The sequence below is a fragment of the Camelus bactrianus genome, chromosome 11 (genome assembly GCF_048773025.1).
Source record: "Camelus bactrianus isolate YW-2024 breed Bactrian camel chromosome 11, ASM4877302v1, whole genome shotgun sequence".
NCBI lineage: Eukaryota > Metazoa > Chordata > Mammalia > Artiodactyla > Camelidae > Camelus > Camelus bactrianus.
The window spans coordinates 13067333-13092738 of NC_133549.1; the positions used below are offsets into that span (position 1 = coordinate 13067333).

Sequence of the window (25406 nt, forward strand, 5' to 3'; positions counted from 1 at the left end):
GTTTCCTTCATTTTCTTCAGGAATAACTGAAACACAAAACTCTACTGGAGACTTCACTGAAGCGGTAAGTACCACTGTGTATGAAACTATTTTCGTATACAGTGAAAATCAACTTTATGAGAACACACCTTTAACATGTGAAAGCCAACAACGCACTTCTGTTTGACCAGCACCTGGTGAATCATGGAAAGCCCATCGCAATTCTCTAATTCACGTATTCTCTGTTGGTTGCACTTGATCAATGAGAGGATAACTCTCAGTGCTAATGCTTGAGTTTCTTCACAGCTACTGAGTTCCACAACCTAAAAAAAAAGTAGATATATTTTTTTCTAATTTGTTGTGATAAAAAATTTAACCTGCGTGTCTATCTATCATTATGTAATATCAATCCATCAGTTTCATTTGAACGCTTGTCTTTTATTGCTGACACTGTTTGTTATTATTTAACAACTGTAAAGAAACTAAGAACATAAATTCCATGTTTTTTTGTCGCTTAATTATTCTATAAATTGACTCAAATAACACTGATAACCTTAGAAGTCAGTAGCATTTTATTAGTGATCTGAAATGTCAGCAAAATGCCTCAAATTTTTGATGATTAGTCAGTCAGTCAACAAACAGGCTGTGTGTTATGTGCTGTGGGAGATGAAGTAGCAGGCATGTACCTGCCTCCAGTGCGGCCTGCCGTCTGCTCAAAAGAGAAGACGTCTGTATAAAAGCTATGGACTGTACCTTGTACTTCAAGTCCCCCAGTGCTTTCTGGAAACTACTACATGTAAGAAATACACACCTTCTTCTCATGCAAAAAGCCAAAGGAGAGTGGGACAACATGAATGCCAGGAGAGCACACAAATGCGTCTGACTCCACTCCGCTTGAGCTGGGGAGCCTGCATGGAGCAGACGGCCTGGAACGAGGGTGTCAGCCTAGGAGGTGGGGGTGAAAGGGGCTGGGGGTGAGGCACGGTCAGGAGAGAGGGGAACAGCTAAACCCGGAGGCTCATGGTCCATCCAGGGGGCTGCAGCTGCCGCTCTGGCTGGATGGTGGAGATGAGGCTCAGAAGGCAGCCTACGTGTGTAAGGATTTTAAGGAGACCAAATTTTATTTTTGTAGGAGAGGAAGGACACTGAACAAAGCTTTTAAGTATAAAGATATCCTTTAAAAGTCTTATTTGTAAGATTCTACGTGTATGCAAGATAAAAAATTAACTATTTTCTCTCACATGTAGTCACTGTGTAACAGTGATCATAACACATGTATATTCAATAACTTGATGAAAGAGGAAAAACCAAGGATATACATTTTAAAATTATACAAAGCTATAAAAGTAAATCACAAAATGCTGACGAGAAGATAAATGAAAAGCTTTTAATTTTAAGACACTAGGGTAAAATCTATTCAACTAGATACTAGATGCAAAAAAAAAGTTTAAAAAAGTAAGAGGACGAAAAGAAAGACAGCGTAGAGTACGGTGGGTCAAATGCTCACAAAATGTTTACAAGAACAGTACCACCAATAACGACCACTGACATCTCTCGTTGCAAAATTAATCAAATGTGGTCCCATTAAAGGAAGAAAGCCAGCCAGGGAGACAGCATGATAATGTGGCAGAAGCTACACTTAAGGATAAAGTTCTGAGGCTGAAAGAAGATCAGAAATGCTTTAATTAAACAAGGACACAGAGCACAAGGAAGCAGAAACAATTTGTACCGAAGTGGGCCCATCTGCACCCCTGCTTGGATTGTAGCAATCCCTGAGCTACTGCCTGCCTGCTCTCCATCAGGAAGGACACTGCCCCTGCCCTCAGACGACCAAATAGAACTGATAATTAAACAAGTGTTTCTAAAACAGTACCCATGACAAGAGTCAATCTTTTTATTTCTCCTTCCCTTTTAAAAAGAACATCTCAAATCCGAATAAATTATTTTTGTACTTATTTGTTGCCCTTTGTCTTTGTTCCATGCTTCTGCAAACTTCAAGGGAAAAACAAGTTCCACAAACCTTATTTCAAAGAATACGTTTCTTCTATATTTTTACTATAGTATGCATTTTTTTCTCCATTGGCAATTTTAAGTCTTGTACATTTAACACTTAATTGTTCTAACCATATATCTGGATAACAGAAAACTTCCAAAATCTTCATAAGTTAAAAAGAAATTTTAATCAAAAAATTATCTGTGGCAGAAAGCTTGATGACATCCTAACCATAAACACTATGTACTTTTTTAATCTTTAAGGTTTAATACAGTTGATGTACAGCTTTGTTATCAAAAAGAAATATTAAAATTTCACAATAAAGAAGCAGCTTCTCTTTAGATGAAACTATCACCAGTGATCCTTACCCTCGCAAAGAGAAAAACAAATATGCCAGTTCCACCGATCTCATGCAGAATGCCCTGAACGGTCTTACACTCAGTGGGCCGGAGCGTCTTCAGATGGTGGGGTTCTAATAAGATGCTGTGAACTTCTTTCGAGCTGAAGGGTCTTTGAGAGAGCTGGGTTTTCATTTGACCTTTAAGTCTAATGACTGGCTCATAGATGGTGTACTGAGCAGGACAGTAAGTTGTATACACAACTGAAAGGCTTTCCTGAAACACAAATACTTTCCTTCAGTGACTAAACAAAGTTTAAACAGCAAGCTGTCTAGAAGGAGATGAATATTTCAAAGTGAAAAGACAATCAACAAATCTTTTCTTCTGTTTTAAAAAAGACAGACACTACACTAAACAGAGACGTCTCCCCACAAAGGGAAAGATCAGTTCCATGCAGCAGTGATCAATACATGTAAACGACGGCACGGCTGAGAACATTCCAGCTTTGATCATTTTAGAATAAACATAAAATTACACCTACAATAACTAATAACAACAGCTAAGTCACATACCACACTCACTGCGTACCAGGCACTGTGCTCTGCGTTTATAAATAACAACCAATCTTTACAGCCCTGTGAGATGGGAATTCTGCGTCAAAGCATTCAAATGTATTTCGTCCTGAATTTGCTCATGGGCTGGCTACTGATTTAAACATGACTCTAGATCATTCTACCAGAATTAAATTCCAAACTATTAGCATACCCAACTAAAACTGAATAGAATTTTCAATATTGCTCCCACACAGGGCGTAGTTTTGATCAGAGTCTGGCTGTCAAGTATTCTATTAACTGCTTTAAGAACTATGGTCAACTTTAAATGCAAAATGGACTCTGAGGTGTTCTCAGCGGAGGCAGCTGCAGGAGCTGCGGCTCAGGGAAACCACGCCCTGTGCATTCAGGTCTCGCACAGAAGCCAGTGGGGGCCCTGGGCTTTGATCATTGTCGGCCCGCGGTGATTTAAGCACAGTTTCATCGGGCGTCACCGAGCATCTCTGCACACCGACTGCTGGCTGCACAGCTGACTGCGTGTGACAACGCTGCGTGAAACGAGCCTGCACACCTGCGACAGTCTCCACCAGAAGCCAGGTAAAACTCCTGATGACCCGAAGCAAGCCGCACCTGACCCAGCGCCGTGCCAGGTGGGCGCCATCTCTGCCTGGCAGCCCACTCATGCCTCACCCCAAATTAGGAAGTCAGCCTTAAAAAAACCTGCTTTCTAAGAAGAGTTTTCACGTAGAACCTGTATAATGTTCATTTGTGACCGCTGAATTTCATGACTCATAACCTATATTCTTTTCAGGCAAAATAAAAGGATTAAGAATTTTTTTTGTGAAAACAAATGGATTAACTAAAAACTAGAGAGTTAAAATCATTATCTCTACAAACACTTAGATGCCTGATGCATGGTTCCCAAACAGGAGCAGCAGCACCTGGAAATATGTTAAAAACGCAGACCTACTGAACCGGGAACTCTGGCCCAGCAATCTGTGTGTGGCTCTGACGTGCACTCAGGTTTGAGAACCATGTCACTAAAGCATGTTCTGCCCACGGTGGGACGTTTCGGGGGGCTGACTCTTGGCTGTGCACCATCACCCAGGCACTGGAGAACACTCAGAACCCTAGCCCCCACTCAGCAGGAGTGGACAGCCAAAATGCCCCCACCCCCAACTTTAAGTGCTCTCTAGGGAGAAGAAGATCGTGTGCCTGGAATCAGATCTTTAGTTAAATTCCAGAGGTATCTGTTCTATGTCTATTTTACCACAGATATGTATTTAATACCACTTAAGACTTACACGTTTTACAAAGTAACTGACCTAGAACGTCTCCTTTACTTTAGTCAAATGTTACAGCTTTAAAACATAATTTATTTTGGTTGTGAAATATACACCTCATTAACAACAACAACAACAACAACAAAATACACCCCCAAACAGCAGTGTCCTTCAAGTAAGAAATCTCTCGGACCTATAACTGCAGGTCCTCATCAGAAAGCAGGAGCAGGAGGAACATAGCTTCACGGCCAGATCCACCAGCTTTCAGTGGATGTTCTAAGACGGTGAAGGGCAGTTTCCTAGTTGCTATAATGGAAAGTATCCATCACAAGCCCCTAATCTGAATATTAGTATAACAAAATATTAGAACAATGCATAAATGCGATCTGAGAGTCTTATATAAGCAACACTAGCAATAATTTGAAAGCAAAATTCCTAGTTGTAACCAATATTAGAGAATAGTCTAAATTCTGAATATATGCAATTAAAATTAATATAAATAAAAACTTAGTATTTATTTATAAGTATGGAAAGGAAACATAATGAGCATTTTTATGCTAACATGTGTTATGTTTTCATTATACCATAAACATTTTTCTTGAATGATTAATAGGTTTAACCTAAACTAAACTGATACTTAGTATAGAAATACAGTTTCAAGAAAAAGGAGATAAAAATTTGAAACCTGGAAACAAATTCTGAGGTCAAAGTATTTCAATTTAAAAAAATATCTCTAAGGAAAGAAAATGCTGAGAAACAAAAAAGAGAAAGTTTAGAGAGCGAATTCACTGTTAATGACATATTCAATAAACATAAATAAGTTACTAAAAAGTTAAAACTTATAAAGTGAAAACTTACAATTAAAAGACCAACGTCCACATCTTTGTTGGTCATAAAAAGTTCTCTGATTTCTTCACATCGCAAAATTTCCTTATTAATGTACTTGGAATAGTCATTCACAGGTTTGCCATATTTACAAGGCATTATAGACGTATGGTTGGGTCCACAAGCATATAAATAAAATGCCTCTTGTGAACCAAGCTTAGCTCCTGAACAGCAGAAAAAGAAAGTTACTTACTTAAAACACGGCAACCAAAATTTTTCATAAAAAGCAAGAAACACAGAGTTGTGGTTTTTTTTGCTAGATTCTTTTAGTCATTCACTGTATCTTCAAAACTGCTAAAGCTTCAATTTCCAAATTAGTGTAATAAGCAAATAACCTATGGTAACTACAGACATTAGATGAATTGAAAAATAGATGCTAGAAAGCAGGTTTTTTGTTTGGTTTTGCCTTTTTTCCGCCAGTAATTGGGAAATACCTCAGTAAATTTGTTTTCAAAATGAAATGTGGATTGGTTTCTTTATTCTTTCCATCCATCCATCCATTCAATAAACACTGTCTGAATGCTACTATGGGCCAGGCTTAGAGATATAGTTTTAAAAATCATGTATTTCTTTTTCTCCTAAAATTTGGTATTTTAAAGCAATATACTAAAATCATAAATAGAAGAGACAACCAGTCTAAGCTCACCTGTCATGGGTCATAAAACTGGTTACCACAGGCGTCTCCTCTGGGGGTGGGGGAGGGGTGAGATGTGCGTCTCTACTTTAAATGTGTGTGTCAACTATAAGCAACATCTAGATTATAAAAATGTTAAACTATTCAAAGAGGACACCTCGGAATCTAGGAAACATAGTGCTCATTAAGTCCACGTGCAGGAACAGGGATTACTGTTCTGTCCAGGATAATTTACTTAGTTTAATACTTGTTAACTGAAAGAAAAATTTGGAATGCTTTGAAGGCAAAAAATATACCACTGAAGAGGAGTAAATTTCCTAGGTCCCATTTTCCAGCCAATTGTAAACACTCTTCTTGGGATGGCGAACAATGGCCGATCATGCAAAACGTTTTATTGCTGTCAGATGACAAACTCGTTTTTCTTGGAAGCATAAAATCCAAAGTAACATCAGGCTTCCTACATTAAAAACAAAGTTAAATCAGTCACTTCAGCGTGGACTAAGTCTTTTTAAAAGTATGAATGTTTAATACTGGGGAATTCTTGGACAGGTTTCTCGGTCAGTATCAGATAGCTGGTGATGGGGAGAGAGAGGAGGGCTGATTCTGTTGTCTCTTGGTCCAAGGTGCAGGCAGCGCAAAGGCCCCAAGGAAGGGAGCGGAACCGAGATGCCGGTGACCCTACATCAGGCCACGGGAAGCGCGACCCGACTTTGCTGCAAGTTTTCTTGGTCTCCTGACTTCTGCATATTCGCCTTCTTGGTTTAAGATACAACTCTACCCGCCTCCCTGATTTTACCAAGAAGTCTCCCCTCTCGGAGTCCTAAACTCTCACGTCCTCTATGAGGGCTTCAAAACTAAACAGGAAAAGAAAATCACTTCTTCAGGCTTTGCCCTGACACGGCTATGAAATGCCAATGCTTCTTTGCATTTTGTTTTTTCAGCCTAAGTCATTACAGAGCTGTTGATTAGTCTCCTGCTTTTCTTCCTGGAAAAAGGTACAGGAATCCTTACAAAAGGCAGAGCAGGAAAAGGTAAAGCAATGCTTTCTCCTAAGAGAACACACGATGGGGGGTCTAGTTGAAACTGCAGAGTGACAAGCTCTACCCCCTTTTTATAAATGTTTTAACTCTATACTAAGAAAATTAAGGTAACTTACAAAGACAAAGTTTGTAAATAAGACAAAGGACTCAGAATAAGCTAAATGGTTAGCTCTTAGTGAGAAATTCTATTTTGTTATATTTATTTAAAAACTTTCCCTAAGGCTTTCTGTTTCATATTTAACATATAAATTTAACTATTTTAATAGGAATATTTTTAATAAAAAAGATGTAAGCTAACTTTTTAAAACTGAGGTATAACTGACATCCATTATCGTGAGGTAACTTCTGTTACTGTACTGGCATCTCTTTCTTGAACCAAGTGGCTGTGACTGAAACAGTACTGCCACCTGGTGGCTTTCTGAATAGTTTTTAAGGGTAAAGAAAACATTGCAAGATGAGTTCAACAAATACTAAAATAATTCATATGATCCACGATGTGCCATGTAGTCCTACCAGATTTGTGTGCTGTTCATTAAATAAAAAATAATAGAAACTACTAGGAAGTTATTTTTCAGTGTCATTTTGTATTTTTAAAAGTGACCTCTTAAAATGTACCACTTGTAGAAATTATTCTACTAGGTCGGAGAGTGATAAAGACCGTGCCAAATTTAAATCAACAGCATAATGTATTCATCCTTGGTCACCTGCTCATTGCTCTATTAAAAGATAAATCATTAACTTGTACCAAATGGCAAAAAATTCCTTCAAAGTGGTGTGGAAGCAGGTGGGTGGGTGAAAAGCGAGTGCTCTGGAACCAAGGGCCAATGCTCACGTCAGAACTGGCCCAGGGGACACTCAGACGCTCCTGAGAACGCCCAACGATTAGCTCATGACTCCTGCGTCTCGTTGGCTGGCACGATTCGCCGAAGCTTGGGGGCGGCAGCACCCAGGGTTGGAACGTGGGCTCCATCCTGGGCGGGACTCTAGGTGGGTCTCAGAGGTCCTCCTCCTTACTGTGGGCGTGACTTCGGGTCAGTCACCGTCCCCACTCTGGGTGTCAGCTGCGTCTCGTGTAAAGTACACCTGCTGCCCAGAGCGGCTGGGAGGGCGATATGAGGTCATCTGGGTCGAGTGTTCACCACACTGCCTGCGCGCCGCCAAGAGCTCAAGAAATGAGGGTGCATTGGGGAAAAGCTGTCCACTTGCAGCCGCAGCCCAAGCCCAGCTGCTCTAACTCGGGTTCTGGGACGAACTCCCGGGTTTGGCTGCAGCTGCCACATAGGCTTAGGTGGTTGTGAAGACGGAACTTCTCAGAAAATACTTTATTCGGAAGGTAGAAATCAAGCTTCAATGATATATTTTCATGTATTTTTTTAGATGAAGAAATCAAAACTGAAGCCTTGATTCTATTTCCTGCGGGACAGAGTGTGGCCTGGCTGCCCTGAAGCCATCCCCCAGCCGGACAGCGGCAAGTGTACCTCCAGCAGCCCCTCCCCTGCGGCGGTGCCGGCCTGCCTTCCCCTGGTTCCCCAGGCCCTCTCCTCTGCCCACCCGGCTAGGCCCCACCTCCTCCCGCAGGTCTCAGCTTAATCTGTGCCTGGATAGGTCTTCCCTGATGTATCTATCTTAAGTAGCCTCAAACTTGATATTCCCTGTCTCGGGACCCATTTGTTACCTTCACGGAACTTGTCATAATTTGTATACACTCATTTCACTGTGTATCCTTGGCATCTGCTTCCTCACTGGACTGGGAGTTTGGTTACACGCCCCCTGGCCTAACATAGCCTGAGCTTGGCGCACAGTAATTCCTCAATAAATATTTGATGAACAAATGAAAAAACAGGTACCTTTGTGCTAAGGGCACATGCTATCTCCATGGTCTAACCTACTTGGAGAGATTTCTGAGAGAGCTGGAGGGTTATGCGAAGCCCCTGGCAGAAAGCCTGCAACATGACGGGCATGTAATATTTTACAGTCTGTCTGATGAAATCTGGGCTCCTCGTCTTGGATCAAAGCCTGCTGGCATGTAGCTTCACTGAGTCCGTTCACTCCTTCTCGTGACTCAGCTCAGACTGGTCACTCCAGCCAGCCTGCTCCTTGCTACACTAGTTTCCAATTTGGTAGCCCCTCTGACGTCATTTTGTTCGGTGAAATACTTCCCACCTCTTACAAATCCGGGACACCTTATAGCTCAGGGTTAAATTTCACATGAAGACATTCCACAAAATGTTTCTTATGAACCTGACTCACAGTTCCCCTAGTTTGTGAAAATCATATAGTAGAATACCCAAATCTGTCACCTGGTATATTCTGAGAGCTCTGTCTTAATCTTATAACCTGTCACATTGGCTTATATTTTTCTCTAGTCATCCTAATTTCTTTTGAAACCCTATGATTTAATTTAGGTATTAGCTTTATTAGCCACCTAATTTAAATAATTCCTTGAGGATTCCCTTTATAATATGTAGGCCTGATGGACTAAATTATAGGTTCAGTTCCCTGATGGAATACACATTCTGCATAAACATCTACATGTTCAGATTTCCTCTAAACCCAAACATTAATTTTCAACAATTACTTCTGTGGGAAATGGATTTTGTATGAAAGCAGTAAATAGGAAAAAATATCTAACTTTGGCAAAGATTCCTACATTACTATACAGTGAATTTTATCTATAGTTTTCTGTAATCTTCTTCAGAAACTACAATAATAAGTAAACTTAAAATTGTCACTAAAGTTAGTAAGCATTTACCAAAAGTGTTTCCTACCTTTGTCCCGAGACCCACGTGGAGATTTTCCCATGGATGTTCTTTTTTCCCTGGGGCTGCTGTAAGTAGGTGAGTACTAAATGCTGCCACTTGCTTGGGAGGAAAATATTCTCCTGTGATTCAACCTGCGCTAGTAAAACAGCTTTCACATCATCATTTGAATCCATGCACACACTACACAAAAAAAGAAAAGGTACAGGCTGAAAGCATGAAATTTCTGATCTCAGTATTTAACATGCATAACAAATGTAATGTTAGAAATTTAAGTGAAATTAAAAAGCAGTTCTGTTTTTAAACCAACCTGAAAAGTCAGCAGGTCTTTCTTTTACACCATAATTTCTTTAGTTATTTCATTGCACTGTTACTTTCCCTCACGAACTAAAAAATAGATTTGGCTCATTTGCTGGTGTTAACAATTTGGGCAATAATTTTCAGAATTCAATTTGCAAAAAAAATTTTCTTCTTATTACATATATAGTCATTGCCCTTTTAGAAATTACAGTTTAATATCTGGTTCATACAAAAATTAATATGTATTATACATAAGTGTCTAGATGCTATGATATATTGTTGGTCTAACCTACTTTGAGGGATTATGGAGAGAATGAAGATATAATTTACATAAAGCACTTTGTAACTTTTACAGAGCATAAATCCCCAAGTAATATATTTATTTATTTAAAATTTTATAAAAACAGCATCATACTATTTATACCAATACAAATGGAAGATTGTATCTATACTGGTTAACAAAGGAGATGGTGAAAAAAGGCAAGATAGTAAGGAGAATCTAAGCTTATTAGATAATGACTATTAAATATATAATCTGCATGAAAAAGTGGTCTGATACCAACAACATCGTTAAGACCATTGCAATCTGATAGAATATTTCCATAGATAAGAGGTCCGTAAATATTTAATCTAAAATGCAGTTGAAAATTAACATAATCTATTTTAGAGTTTAATTACAGATTTTTAGATAGAATAATATATTGTTACAAAGATTATATGAACAGCTGTATCACTTTTAACAGGAATTTTCTTTCGGCTCTAATGATCTTTATTATCCGATGTCACAGTTATGTCTCTTACATAAATTATTTAAATACATGACCTATTTGTGGGGAGTGGAGGAGAATCATTACCGAAAGATAAAAGAGCCACTGGGGGGATCAGCCCACACTTGGATCATCAGCGCTTTGGATCCCAGTGAAATCAGATGAACACAGCCATCTTCTAGGAGTCTTTCTCCAGGATTCGTGTACTCTGCACCTTCCGGTCTGTTGTCCTCTATGACAAAGGATGTTAGAATGGTCAGTGAAGCAGCTGATAAAAACTGAGTGCAAAAGTGACTTTAAAAGAATATAAAGCATGGTTGTTCATGTAGTAAACTATTTACCTGGAATGTCTGAACCTGACCTGGTCCAAGCAACATTTCCAAAGTTTAGATGTTAACTCCAAAAAAAAGCACGAGGAGTGAAAACAGTAACTGATTGCATTAAAAATTAAAGTGTTTTAAAATGTGTGATAGCTGAGGGCTAGCTGCGGGAATGAACTGACTGCGGTGATGTCACTGCAGGGACCTGTTACCATCTGTGCCATGATTCTTTGATTAGACGGGGCCACTGTGACATGGCCTGTGACCCTGGCCCAGAGAGCGCACACTCGTCACATGCCTTGTGCTACCAAAAGTCTCTGTAATTATGATAGCATGAGTTTAAAAATTGATCATACTAAAATTCCTTTTAGAAAAATTGTGGTTTGAATATATTCTTTGTTTAGACTCCCTGAGGAGTGGTCTCTGAATATAACTGCTAAGTAGTTCTGAAACCAGCATGTTTCTCTAAGGTAAACGAAGGTAAACGCTCTAGCTTTGGGCCATCTGGCTATTGATCCTGACTCCCCTTTCTCACCACTTAAAACCCAGCACTGCCTGAATACTCACCTCTGCCTGAGACTCCTGTGATTCATGGCCTCAGGTAAAGCTACCTTAGTTAAGATGTACCAAAATGTAAAACGCGGGTCCAAGCGTACAGACTTGTAGAGAAGGTAATCGCTATCCGTTATCAGACTGCATGTGTATAAGATCTCCACTTTTCAACAGGTATAACCGCCACCAATTTTTAAGAACATCACCCCCTGGCAATAGTCTTTTAAAAGAAGAGTTAAATTCGTTGATTACTTTGAGGACTAAGATATAAGATATAAGATATAAGATATACAGAGAACTCATAACTGATGTGATATTAAAAAGTGTTTCCTAGTGAATAAATGAGAACAGACTTAAGCATATGATGGATTAATCCTAAATAAAGTTCTTAAATCACAAAAAAATAAAATAAAATAAATAAAAAATAAAAAATGTTTCCATATCAAACCTGAGCTTGTACTAATAAAAGGCTAGAACAAAACCCAGTGTGTACCCAGGAACTCAGAGTAGTAATATTATAAATATTTCTCTTTTTTTAGGTTTATTTATTTATTTAAAAAAATTATTTACTTTAATGGAGGTCTTGGGGATTGAACCTAGCACCTTGTGCATGCTAAGCACGTGCTCTACCACTGAGCTATATCTTCCCCCTATATATTTCTTAAGTTAGTGCTCGTGAGAATCTTGAGAGGTAAACATTATTATCCTCATTCTCAGGGTGACAGAATTGAGGTGCTGAGGTTAATAACTTGCTCATTGGCCCACAGTTGGTTTAGTGGCAAAGGATGTGTTATCACTGTAATATTTTCTTCATCTCGCTCTTCAAAAATTTCTGTATGTACACTACTTTTAAATGTTCTTTTCAAATGTCGATATAAAATCATCTTTCTGAAATACACATTTTTTAATATACCTTTACAATAAGAAATATTTTAAATGTTCCCAATACTTTTCTCAGGTCATTGTGTATGTTTATTCATTTTATAAGAAATGCTTTATATCATCACTGTTTCCACTTAAAACATGAGAGAGAGATCTGCAGTGTATGGTGTGGTGGTGACATTTAAACTCTGGAGTGGGTTTAAATACAGGTGGGTTTAAATCCCTTTCCATCACTTACCAGAGACATAAACTGGTCTAACATCTGCAAATACAGACAGTATGAGCACTCACTTGACTGAACTGCTGTGAAGATTAAAAATATATATAGAGGGGGAGGGTAGAGCTCAGTCGTAGCGCACGTGCTTAGCATGCATGAGGTCCTGGGTTCAATCCCGAGTCCCTCCATTAAAGAAAAAAATAAAAAGTAGATAGAAAGACCTGAGCAAAGTGACGCAACACAGAAAGCATATCGTTCAGAGCTGTCAGTTCTTAGGTGGCAAAATTCAATTAAAAAAAAAATGTAACCACCTGACACGTTACAAGTTATCTGCTAAAGTTTTTGAAAATGTTTGGCTTCCTAGGCTAACCCATCAGAGTACGTAAGCAAGCTATGCTGGTAACTTGGGAACATGTCTGGGGAACGCAGAAGCAGAGCTCCAGCTGTGGCTATCAGGTGGCATTTCCCAGCCTTCGCTCTTGACTGCCGCTAAGGTCTTCCTCTCCAGCTCTAGGTCGGTGGTGGAGGACCTCCCCTGGGAGCCAGACACTAGCGAAGGCCCCGTGTCCTGAGAGGAGCTCAGTGGGTGTGCAAGCTTTGTGGGATGAAGAGCCATTGAGGCCAGCGCCTCCTATAATCACAACCCCCTAAACATCTGCCGTGTCCAGCCACTTGCTCATCCCATGGATCCTAAGAATTGGCCTACCCACTTCACTTCCCACCACCAGAAACTGCCTTTAGCCAGCACGTTCACTGTGCACAGCAGGTTCACAGCAGCATGGTGGTGATTCCATCCACTGTAGGAAGGACTGGACTGAAACTTATCCTAACTCTGGAGGATGGCTGATGCGTGTAAACCTGTGACAGGAAGGAGAGGGGCACAGAGGTGACACACAGCATGAGGAGGAGAGCCTGAGCTACAGATGGAGAGGAGATGAAAGGTGGGGACTGCCAGGGGCTGGCCGCCAGGCAGCAGAGGACAGACAAGCGGCTGTAGGGTTTTATCCTTTCCTTTTCAAATGTCAGGAGCCACCTTAACCCAGTGGCGGGACCAGGAAAGAGGGAGGAGGTGGGGCTGGTGGTCACCCTCACCTGCACCCCCACACAAGGCAAGAGTGCAGGAGAAAGGGGACTTTTCAAGGCTGTCTGCCGTTACTAAGGCTTCCCGTGAGGAACGCGTGGAGCGTAAGAGCATCGCATCTCAGTGCTCAACCAAAGCTGCCGTCGGCAAGTCCCAGCGCAGCGCACGACGCCATCCATACCTGTTCCCTCCACACTGCTGCTGCGTAGCATTAAGGATCTGTTTCTTTTCTTTGTCTTCTTCCCTTTCTCTGCAGTGCTCACTGCTTCGTGGAGACACTCCACGTTAAACCACAGTGAGACGCTGAAGCCTTCCGCCAGGTGCGGCCAGCAGTTCTGCCCCAGCAGCGGCAGGTGGATGGGGGCAACGTGCCAGGAGGAAAGCAGCTGCTGGGGAAAGCCCTCCCTGCCGGCCTCTCTCCTGCGCCGTGAAATGCGTGCCCTTCTCAACAGCCCCATGGCCTTACTGCTGAGAACCCCAGCACACTTCTGTGATGAAACACCGTTGCTTAAATTCGGAGTATGCAGTAAAGGGAAGGTCAGGTACTGCAAAGGACTCATAGTAACGTCACTTTCAACAATTTTCAGAATGCCCAGAAGGAGAATTTCCTAGACAAAAAGAAAACCAAACAAAACTTTACAACCATCTTACAAAGTACATAATAATCTTGAAAGTCAGGTCATAAGTGAAAATACAAACACACATAGACATATCAGCCCATTTAAATACCGCCCCGTCTACCACATCACTGACATGTTCTTTTTGTGTGTGTAGTTAAGATGAAATATGAAACAGAGATTTCTGTCTGAAAATATATACTCTCTTGTGGTTAACTGGTTTTAGATTTAGATGCTTTTATGGCATAAACCTGAAAGTTACGAGTTGGTTTTAAGTATGAGAAATCAAACACAATTACACCACGGATCATCTCCACCAAAGAAAGAAATTTACTTCCGAGTAGGCTACAGTCACTTCTCTGGTCTGTTTTTAAACAAGGGCTGGAACCAGAGACCCTGCAGATCCCCCAGACTTCTGAATGGTATTTATACCATGACTGTCTTCATAAAACAGAGAGCTCAGTTACTTTCCAGCTTATTTTACATAACTTTTCCCTAATCAAATGAATTTTCTTTCATCTCTGTTTGGTAAACTAAAATAAGATTTTTAGGTTTTATTTATGATTACAAGTTTTTGGTGAAACTGAAATGTAGAATGTCAAAAGGAGATGAAGAAACGATCCTTTAATTAAAGGGAAAAGCAATGACTGAGGAGATTAACCTAGTACAATGCCCTACCCCGGCCTAAAATAACGTCTAATGCTGATTATTACAGTGAGAGAAGAACTCGGAAAAACAGGACAGAAACACTCCATAAATTACAGTCGCCCTCAACCGTCTGTCCTGGAGGTCTGGCCCTCCTGCTGCACAGCGCTCCCTCAGGTCCGCAAGGCTGCAGAGGGGGTGGAACGGGCGGGGCTCAGGAACGCCCAACTCTGCTTTGAAGCAAGGTGCGCCCAGGTTTCGTTTTATTTGCTTATTATTCTAGTCAAGATTTCATTATAAATGGGGTTCTCAGCGAAGAATGCTCAGTCATTAAGCTACACAATGGAGAAGTGATAAAAGATGAGTAAAGAGTGGTTCATTTTCTAAAAGGAATGGCCAATCCTCAAAATGGTTATAATTAAGTTACCATTAGTAACTAAAATTTAGCATTTCTTAAGCACAAAGACTTGGGGTGGGAAGGGGTAAAGGGACTATGACCCTAACAACATGGCTAGTTAGCCAGAACAGAAGTGAAATGGTTAAAACATGTGCAAATGATAAAATAATTGAGAACTTCACACACAACAACGTGGACTTGACCGTACAATAATCACCACATTAAAAGAGGGAGCTTAGTGGTTTCTAAATAATGAAAAAACATTCTATTAAGTATCAGTGAAAACAATGTAAAATTATTGCATATTTACTGTACAAGGAGATTTCTCCAGAAATACTCTCAAAAGAAGGATTAGCTCTTCTGAACAAGTTCTTGAACTCATCAAAGATATCAAAAGATCCACCAGTACCCTCTGGCATGCTAAATTAGAGAAAGAGAGAGGGGAAAAAATTTAAAGCCAATACACAGTAATTAAAGGGACCGAATAAACAATTTCGCTGAAAGACATCAAATACTACTGCCACATCTTAAATGGATTATAAATAATCTAATAACCCAAAAATTTGCTAAAGAAATAGCAATATGATTAAATGCAGACCAAGTAATCAACAAAAAACAACAACATTATTTTCTTTAACACTGGTTAGCTCCAAGTAAAATAAACATATTACTTAAGGAAATGTACATTAATACAGTATTTCTTTTTTTTTTTTAATTTATTTTTTATTTTTTTCTTTCTGGGGGGAGATAATTAGGTTTTGTTTATTTTTTCATGGAGGCCCTGGAGATTGAACCTAGGACCTTGTGCACGCTAAGGCGGCACTCTACCACTGAGCTACACCCTTCCCCCTCATTAATACAGTATTTCTTAAATAAGCTGACACTATTAGGTACCATGAAATAGTCTGCTATTTCCTCATCTTGAAAATGTTTAATTTATGACTATAACTTTCTGAATACAAAATTAGATGACATAAATAAAAGTAGATATATTAAAGATTATGAAAACATTTAAATATCACAAACTGTTAGTTTGAACACTTTCTGTATTCTTTCAGGGGTTTAGCATGAAATATAACTGGTAGCACACAATTTGTAAAAATGTTTAGAGTAAAATAATAACTAATACTTGTAGCATACATTACAGGGATCAAAGTACATTTACATGCATTATCTCAGCTGATCCTAATAAAAAAATCCTACAAATTAAGTATTATCTGCATTTTGGACATGACACAAATTTCCTGATGTGAAACCAGAGAACAGAGGCTGTATTTAAGCAACATTTGCTGCAGAAGTGGAGGAAATGATGCAGCAGTGTAACAGCACATATGCCTGGAAAGACACCTGCCATGAGACCACAGCATAGCATGCCCTTTATCCTGTAAGTTACAGGAATCTGCTCAAGGTTTAGAGTAAGAAGGTACATGATCAACATAAAGTGTATGTGCTTGGATTTTTTTTTTTTCAGTTCAAAACTGACAGGTTCCAGTTCAAAATGTGGGAACAGAAATACACACACACACACACACACACACACACACACACACACACACACACACATATATATATTTGCCTTTGTCTACTATGGAAAAGTCACTGAACTAAAGGAACAGAACTACAGAAAGGAAGAAACCTGTAACAGGGGAAGAAAAATAGGGGAGGCAGTAGACACAGGGAGCACACCAAGTGAGAGATGTAAAAATACTTCCTGAAGATGGAAGAACAGATGCATAGAAGAGAAGGCCGCAGCCTGCAGTCCCTGTGAATCACCAAGGGGCTCAGAGGAACGGAGAGCAGTCTGTCCAGAGTGTGGAGAGGCGGTAAGAAGGGAGCTGCAGACACAGGACTGATAAAAGGTCTGTCTGTGAACACCTCCCTCTCTCCTGGATTCTGAGCAGAGAGAGCTCACCTCTTCCTGTATGCCCCAAACCTCTTCTCTAAAGAAACTGAATGGATGGCCAGGCAAAAGCTGAGATGTGCGGTGGGATGTTAGCACCAGGGTTACCACGCATGGCTGGAAAGGCTGCAGACGGGCCAAGTCGCCTAATCAAGGGGAAAGGCGGGAACAGAATTCAAACCTGAACGCCACTCACCAGGCCCTGCATCCGAGCATCGCGCTGTGCTGCCTGGATGAGGGGATGCCTTCCGAGCACGAAGACACTCTTCACTAGCCAAGCCCTATGTGAGGAGGGTGGATGTTTCTAACGTACACAAAATGCCACATGGATAACAGTGGCCCTAAAGTCCCCCAGAAAGTAAAGCTCTCTTCGTTACGGTACTCGGGGAGCCCCTGTCACCCACTGGCACACCCACACAGAGCTTCCCAACAGAATGCAGGTCAAAAAGAAAGACAGGTTGACTTGGGGAAACCTCCAACAGCTTTCTTAAATAGAAATGGGCAAAAAAAGATTCACAAAATTCTCAAGAATCAGCAATACAGAAGAGAAAAAATCAAAGATATAAAAAACAAACAGATTGATAAACTGAATGCAGAAGAAATGAGATAATTCAGGGGAGGGAAGAACCCTGTGAAACGCCCACTCCTATGCCCAGACACATGCACACGTACACGTACACGTGACGATATTCCACCCTCCCGTGAAAGTGGGACAACTGGAAAGCAACCGAAAAAGAAGGGGCTCTTAAAGACCAAAAGGCAATTGCCAACCTTAGAAAATAAATAAAAGGTTGGAAGAGAACTGAAGAGATCTCCCAGAACACAGCACAGAAGAGCGCAGACAACGTGAGGAGCGAGGAGACATACACAATGTCAGTTCAAGAAGGCCCAGGATTATAATTAGATGTAAGAAAAAGGGAGCAGAGAACATGAAGAGGAGAAAATTATTCTTAAGAATAATAAATCTGTGAACAGAGGCTGGACCTTCCTAGATGTGATACCAAAAGCACGGCAACAAAAGCAAAAGCAGGTAAGCTGGACTTCAACAAAACAAAACATTCGTAACTCAAAGTGCACCACCAAGAAAGTGAGAAGACACGACAAACAACGGGAGAAGGGATTTGCAAACCACGTATTTGACAAGGGGCTTTTATCTAGAATATATTAAAAACTCTTACAACTCAATAATGAAAATCACAAATCATCCAATTTTAAAATGAGTGAAGGACTGGATAGAAATTCCTCCAAAGAAATCCAATGAAGATACACAAATGGCCAACTGGCACATGAAAATATGCTTAATATCATTAGCCATCAGGAAAACAAGCCAAAGTCACAAAGAGATATCACTTCACACCCACAAGGATGGATGCAATCAACAAGACAAGTAAGTATCGGCAAGGATGTGACGAGAGCAGAGCCTTCATGTCCTGCTGCGGGGGTGTGAAACGGTGCAGTCACTCCGGAACCAGTCCGGCACTTTCTCAAATGGTTAAAGTAACCATATGACCCCAAAGAAATGAAAATATATCCAAATAAAAACTTGTACATGAGTGTTCACAGTAGCATCATTCATAAGAGAAAAACAATGAAACCAAAATGTCTAAATGTCCTTCAACTGACAGATAAACACAATGGAATACTATTCAGTGAAAGAAAGAACGGAGAAAGAAAGAAAGAAAAGAAAGAAAAGAAAAGAAAAGAAAGAAAGAAAGAAAGAGAGAGAGAGAGAGAAAGAAAGGGAGGGAGGGAGAAGAGTAACTTTATAGGGAGGAAATCTAACAAACAGTCCTCAATTCAGGCGACCAAGGTCCACAGTAACAGTCATCAGTCGTGCTGGAAGTATGTGCCCCTGATATGACATGATGAAAATGGCACTTTACTTCTATATAGACCTTACTCCCAAAAGCCGTACTGCAGTGTAATCATGACTTTTTGACAAAGGTGACAAAGAAAAAGGGGGAAAAGATTGTTTTTTCAACAAATGATGCTGGGAAAATTGGAAATCCACATGCAAAACAATGAAGCGGATCCTTACTTAACACCATATAAAAAATGAACTCAAGATGAATCAAAGACCTAAAATTGTAAAAACTCTTAGAAGAAAACTCAGGAGAAAAGCTTCATGACATTGGATTTGGTAGTGATTTCGTGGATATAACACTAAAGGTACAGGCAACAAAATTAAGCAATACACAAACTTCATCAAAATTTAAAACTTTTGTGTATCAAAGGACTCTATCAACAGAGTAAAATGGCAACCCACAGAATGGGAAAGAATATTTGCAAATCATAACTTGATGAGGGATTAATACCCCAAATACATAAAGAACTCCTAAAACTCAACAACAACAAAAGAAACACTTTGACTTTAAAAAGGATAAAGGATCTGAATAGACATTTCTCCAAAGTAGATACACAAATGGCGGATAAGTACATGAAAAGATGCTCAACATCACTAATCGTTACGGAAATGAAAACCAAAACCACAGCGAGACACCATAATGAGAAAAACATCAGACAGATTCCCAAAGAGGGGTGTTCTGCAGTATGATCAGTCCTCCCCAAGACTCTGAAGGTCATCAAACAAGGAAAGTCTAAGACGTTGTCACAGTCAAGAGAAATCTGAGGAGACATGACAACTGAACACAATGTGTGTCCTGGATAAGATCTGCTTAAATAGAAAAAGGATATCAGGTAAACACTAAGGCAACGTGAATAAACTATGGACTTCAGTTAATAATAATGTATCCATATAAGTTTATTAATTGCAGCAAATGTATTATAATAATATTAATCAGGGAACTCTCTGTACTATCTGCTCAATCTCTCTGTAAAGCTAAAGCTGTTCTAAAAAATAAAGTCTATTAATAAACAAATTAAAAAGCAATCCACACTAAACCAAAAATAAAATGAAACAAATTATTTTTAAAACCCTGAAATATTGATACATGCTACAACATGGATGAAAATACTATGCTAAGTGAAAGGAACATGTCACAAAACCCCCCCATTCCACGTCTATGCAATACCCAGGACGGGTAAATCTGTAAGACGGGGACTAGATGAGTGACTGCCAGGGGCTGGGGAGTGTGTGTGTGGGGAAGTTAACAGGAAATAGGGAGTGGCTGCTACAGGGTATGGGGTTTCTTTTGGGGTGACGAAAATGTTCTAAAATGGACAACTCCGAATCCGCTAAAAAACACCGAACTGTATACTTCAAATGGGCAAACTGTATAGTACATGAATTACACCTCAATTATATCGCAAATATATCTCAAGTATATGAATTATATCTCAATAAAGCTGTTATTAAAAGACAATGGAATAGAATTTCTCAAAGCTGAGCTGGAACTAAGTCTTCAGATCACAAAGGTCCACTAAGTGCCTAGCACAGTGAATAAAAATATGCCCATACGCTAAGTAAATAAGTGGGAGAGAAAGGAAAGCTTTCCTTATACTAAAATCCCAATTAATCAATGAAGGCAGAATGATGGGAAGAGAAAATCACTATTTGGCGAACACCACAGCAGTGACCACTGATGTCAAGAATCACTGATGAACGCTAAAATCAGTGGGTTAAAGTAGGACGAAAAAAGGGTATTAACGTAGTCTCAAGTTATCTCACTTACTAACTAGAAAGAGAAAATATAACTTTACAATGGAGACACCTGGCAAGATGCCACGTTAGCCAAGTGATCAAAGTCGCGGTCACCAGCAATAAGACGCAGGCATCACAACTTCGAGACAAGGTGCACTGAAGAAGGCAGACCCCACGTCCGAGCTGTGCCTGCCCCAATGATAACCTGAACTTAGTCATAAGGAGACGTCCGACAAGCCCAAGCTAGCCTTTTGTGATGTTAGCCTTAATTCCCAATTAAAAGATAGGTTTCTCCAACTAAAATCTAGGTTTCTACACGGGGTGTGTCATATAATCATATTACACATTCATCATGAATTTCTCAAAAGTCTGTGAAAGGACAGAGCAGAGGGTAGGTGTGCAGTCAATATCTGATAAAGCAGCAACAGTGCTCAGACTGCGTTCCAGTCCCTGCGATGCCACCTCTATGTGCACAGCCCTGAACAACTCATTCAATCCCTTGGAATCTAGATTTTCCTCCCATGAACTTGATACTTATACTCTTATATTGCACCGGTGGTTCTGAGAAACAAGAGAGAATGCACATAAAGCTACCATGAAACCGCAGAGCACGGTGCCAATGGGAGTCATTATTGTCTACTCTTCATTTCACACAACAATAAATAGTTTCAAAGCTATTGTTTAAAACTAACAGTTTCAACGCACCTTGAAAATCAGGATCAGCCTGTGTTAAAATACTCAAGAACCCTCCTAAAAGAGTTTTCACAGTTCCCTGAAGATTCAAAAACAAAACATTAGAAATTACATTTCTGATCTCATGAAAGCATGAAGCAACTGCAATGCCACAGTAAGTTACTCGACAGCCGGCCATGTATACATACATATATATTTAAAAATAAGCGGAAAGAATGCTAGACGTAGCATTACACATAATTTTCATTTTATTTTTCATACTGTTTTGTTTTCTGATTTTTTAAAAATAATGACTATAAGTTAAAATTAAATGCAATTTAAAAAATGTTACCCATTCTCAGAACCATACTAGAATTCTTATTAGTTAGCCAATTACAACATTAATTTTTATGCTACTTCGGAGAACTACAGAAATAGAAGACTTTAGAATTTCCACTTACAGGTAAAAACATACCTTAAGGTACTATAAAAGACATAGTAATTTTCAGACAAGTTGGGTTATATATAAAAGGAAATGAGTACTTGGGGTATGAGCGTGATGAATACTGGTCACATTTAACTAAGTACATCTTTTACCTGCTGCATGAGTAGGAAAACGTTCTTTTCTTTCTGCCTGATGATTTTCAAAAAACTCTCAAACACGTGGGCAAGCACATCAAGTTTGGCTTTACCAGCAGAGAGCAAATTTAATTCCAGCATACAAATCTCGGGATAAATTATTTCCCCTTGAGTGAGGTTTTCAAGTAAGTCATTAGGACTGCTTGATGCACTGAAACTTTCTGCTTCAGGCTTTAAGTCTACCCCTAAAAGGGGAAAAGAAAAAACTTATTTTTATTTCCTAAACGGTGAATAAATATGTCAAATCTCACTCATCATTTAGAAGATCTAGTGGCAAAAGTGCTATTTATAAGAAGGTCTCATAAAACCTTTTCCTACTACCTGGCTTTTGATTACAATAAGTATTATCAAGAATCAAGTCTTACGATATTTGAGTACTCAATAAATGAGAAGCCCTAAAAGCAACTTTGATCTTCAATAGAGCCACAAATATTATCAACAAATATTTAATGGACATGTAATACAGATTTAACACACTCCTTTGACAAAAATGGAAAAAAAATACTATCCCAAACTTTCTGACCCCAAAATACCTAAATCACAGGGTAGTTCATTTGCCTGCCCATACCTCTGTGAAAATAGTAGGTTTGGCTATTGGTTGGATGAATTTTATACTTTGCCTTCTTCATAAGGGAGAAACAGACACTGTCTACCTGAAAATTACATTTTGGAAAATTTAACTGTTACACCCTTTAAAGAAACTGCTATACTCTAGAACAAAATGTTCACATAGGTAACAAATTTATAAAGAAATTTATAGATTCATTAAAATTCAGATCTAGTAAGCAAGCTTATAAAAAGGAGGAAAACTGCCATTATAAAATCATGTCTGTACTATGATAAAACCAATAGCATTAAACCAGTATTTTTTCAAAAGCACCTGCTCAGGAGGTGGGGGGGAAGGTGAACTGGAGGAAGGTGGTCGAAAGGCACACACTTCCAGTTATAAGATACACGAGCACTAGGGATGTAATGCGCACAGTGACTACAGCCGCCACTGCCGCTCAACACACAGGAAAGTTACGAGAGGAGATTCTGAGAGTTCTCATTACCAGGAGAGGTTTTCTCTTTTTCTTTTAAATTGTTATCTGTATGAGATGAGGGATGTTAACCTACTGTGGCAAACATTTGACAATATATGTAAATCTAACCATCATGCTGTACATCTTAAACTTACAAGTGATGTAGGTCAATTATTTCTCAATAAAACTGGAAAAAATAGTTTGTTTAATAAATCAAGTGACTGATATGAATATATACGTGTGACTTTCAGTTTGTGGCTGTTTCTTTGTTCTTTTCACTCTCTTTATGGTAAAAAAAAAAAACAAAAAACCCCAAAGAACAAACAAAAAACACTTGCTATGGGTCCACCAAGCCCTGCAAGTAGGACGTCGGTGATTACTCCCACTCACTCAGTGGGAGAGAGCAGGCAGGCCTGAGGACGGTGAAGTGCTACAGGCCCCGTGAAGACCCAGGGCGCTGCACGGTCACAGGCCAGCACAGAAGCAGGTGGGGCCTTCCCAGACCCTCCTGGCTCTGATCAGTCCACACGTTCCATTCTACCCAGATTATGCCCGGAAACAAAGGGTCATAGCAACTGTAGTTTCATCCTAAGGACAAGCTGGGCTGTGTGAACGAAAAGGAAATCTGTGCTGCAGCCTCCCCGGATGCCACAAGACGTCTGCCTTCCTTGTAGTATTTATTCTCTGTAGCAGACTGCCTGCAATGCGCCCCCGTCAGTGTTTGTCTGGACAGACCTTTCTTATTTAGGCCTCAGTGTAAACATATCCTCAGAGGGGCCTTCTCTGACCCCCCCGGGTGCTATCAGATCACCTTGCTTTGTTTCTTCATATGCTTATTTCTGATACTTACTGTCTTTTCCTCTAGAATATCTATGAAAGCAGGGACTTCCTCTACCCTGTATTCTTAGGCACTCAGTCAACCTTGGTGATAACAAAATACATTTTTGTTTTAAATTGCCTCCAAGGATGCCAGAATGTGTTGTCAAGATCAAAGCAAACGATGATGCAATGCATTTTTTAATGTAAGGCAATACAAGAGCCTAACTTGCTAATTAATAAGCCGATTTGCAAATCCAATCTCAAGAACTTCAGTGATACTTTACCATCATCTCGGGTTTCACTGTCCTCAGGGTTGCTCTCACTGTCTGCTTCATAACCTTCTTCTTCCACCAACAATTTAAGACTACAACACTGAGAATCCTCGGCTTCTTCTGAAAAATCACCAGGCTGGGATGACAATTCTTCTTCAGATTGATGACTCTGTAAGATCAGTGTAATTGAAAGGCAAAAGTTGTAATGTTTGTTCACTTTTATTAATAAAGTACTTATTACTCAAAAGTCATTTTAAGGACAGCTTCAGTATTTCCATTAAGAAAAAAAATCTTAGGAATTGATATTAACAATTGCACATGATGAAATTCACACAGTGTAATTTTCCAGAATCTCTCAGACAACTTAACACCTCAAAAAATAGGTGTCCTAACAGATTAAGCTATAGATCATTTCAGTTTTACTGAAAAATAAGTCTAGAAATTTCATTCCAGTAATATAATAGGAAATGACTAAAACCCACAATTAGATAGAACTAGTCTTCTTACAACTTAATTACTTCTTAATTATACTTCTTATAACTTAGTAAATATATCTTATTTTTACATGTTTGTTCATAGAAAAAGACTTTTTTCATAAGATTTTAATAAATAGTATGTTTCATAAACTAGATAACCGGAGAAGACGCGAAAAATTTTCGAGGAGATTAGTTTTCAGATTTCTGATTGCAATTGTCTGTACAAATATCTCAGAAATTCCAGCATTAACTCCCTGTGCAATATCCCATGGCAGGAAAGTTTCCTTTTCTTACAAAAACACTGCTAATACCTCCACTTTAGAAAATGCACTTGAAGAAACCCAGAGCACTCAGTCACTGCAACATTAATAAAAGGAAGAGTAACTTTTTAAAAATAGGTATGGTAGGTATTTTAACATTTTAGGTAAGTGTTCTAACGTTTTTCAGGTAACCTCCTGAGTCAATACCATGATGAAGGCATTGTAGTTATCTCAGTAAGTTTTTAAGTTATGACAAGCAGTAATAAAAAATATTATGGCAGAAGATTATAAAATGTCATATGCATGTCTAGACAAGGAATTAAAAGAGGAGTTACATAAAGGACAGGTGACAATTAACTAAATGTAAAAGAAACACGTAAGGAGGAGAAAATTAATGAAGTACATGTCACAGTTTCAGGAAAAAAATTAAAATAGTTCTTTTAGAAAAAAACGTCCTGGGCCCCACTCTCAGAGCCCTCCTCCTTGTGACTGATGTGACTCAAGT

General features: G+C 39.4%; 1 protein-coding gene across 6 annotated transcripts in view; it reads right to left on the minus strand.

Moving 5' to 3' along the window:
- Window positions 1–25406, minus strand: part of LYST (lysosomal trafficking regulator) — a 205077-nt gene that overhangs the window by 83641 nt on the left and 96030 nt on the right. For all 6 annotated transcript variants that reach the window (XM_074373251.1, XM_074373253.1, XM_074373254.1 and 3 more), the window contains 11 exons: window positions 24178–24334; window positions 22011–22237; window positions 21447–21513; window positions 15551–15660; window positions 13763–14189; window positions 10617–10761; window positions 9472–9645; window positions 5960–6120; window positions 5003–5193; window positions 2341–2586; window positions 129–302 (listed from right to left, as the gene is read on the minus strand). In XM_074373251.1, the coding sequence (XP_074229352.1) occupies window positions 129–302; window positions 2341–2586; window positions 5003–5193; window positions 5960–6120; window positions 9472–9645; window positions 10617–10761; window positions 13763–14189; window positions 15551–15660; window positions 21447–21513; window positions 22011–22237; window positions 24178–24334 (2079 nt within the window). The remainder of the gene's footprint in view (window positions 1–128; window positions 303–2340; window positions 2587–5002; window positions 5194–5959; window positions 6121–9471; window positions 9646–10616; window positions 10762–13762; window positions 14190–15550; window positions 15661–21446; window positions 21514–22010; window positions 22238–24177; window positions 24335–25406) is intronic.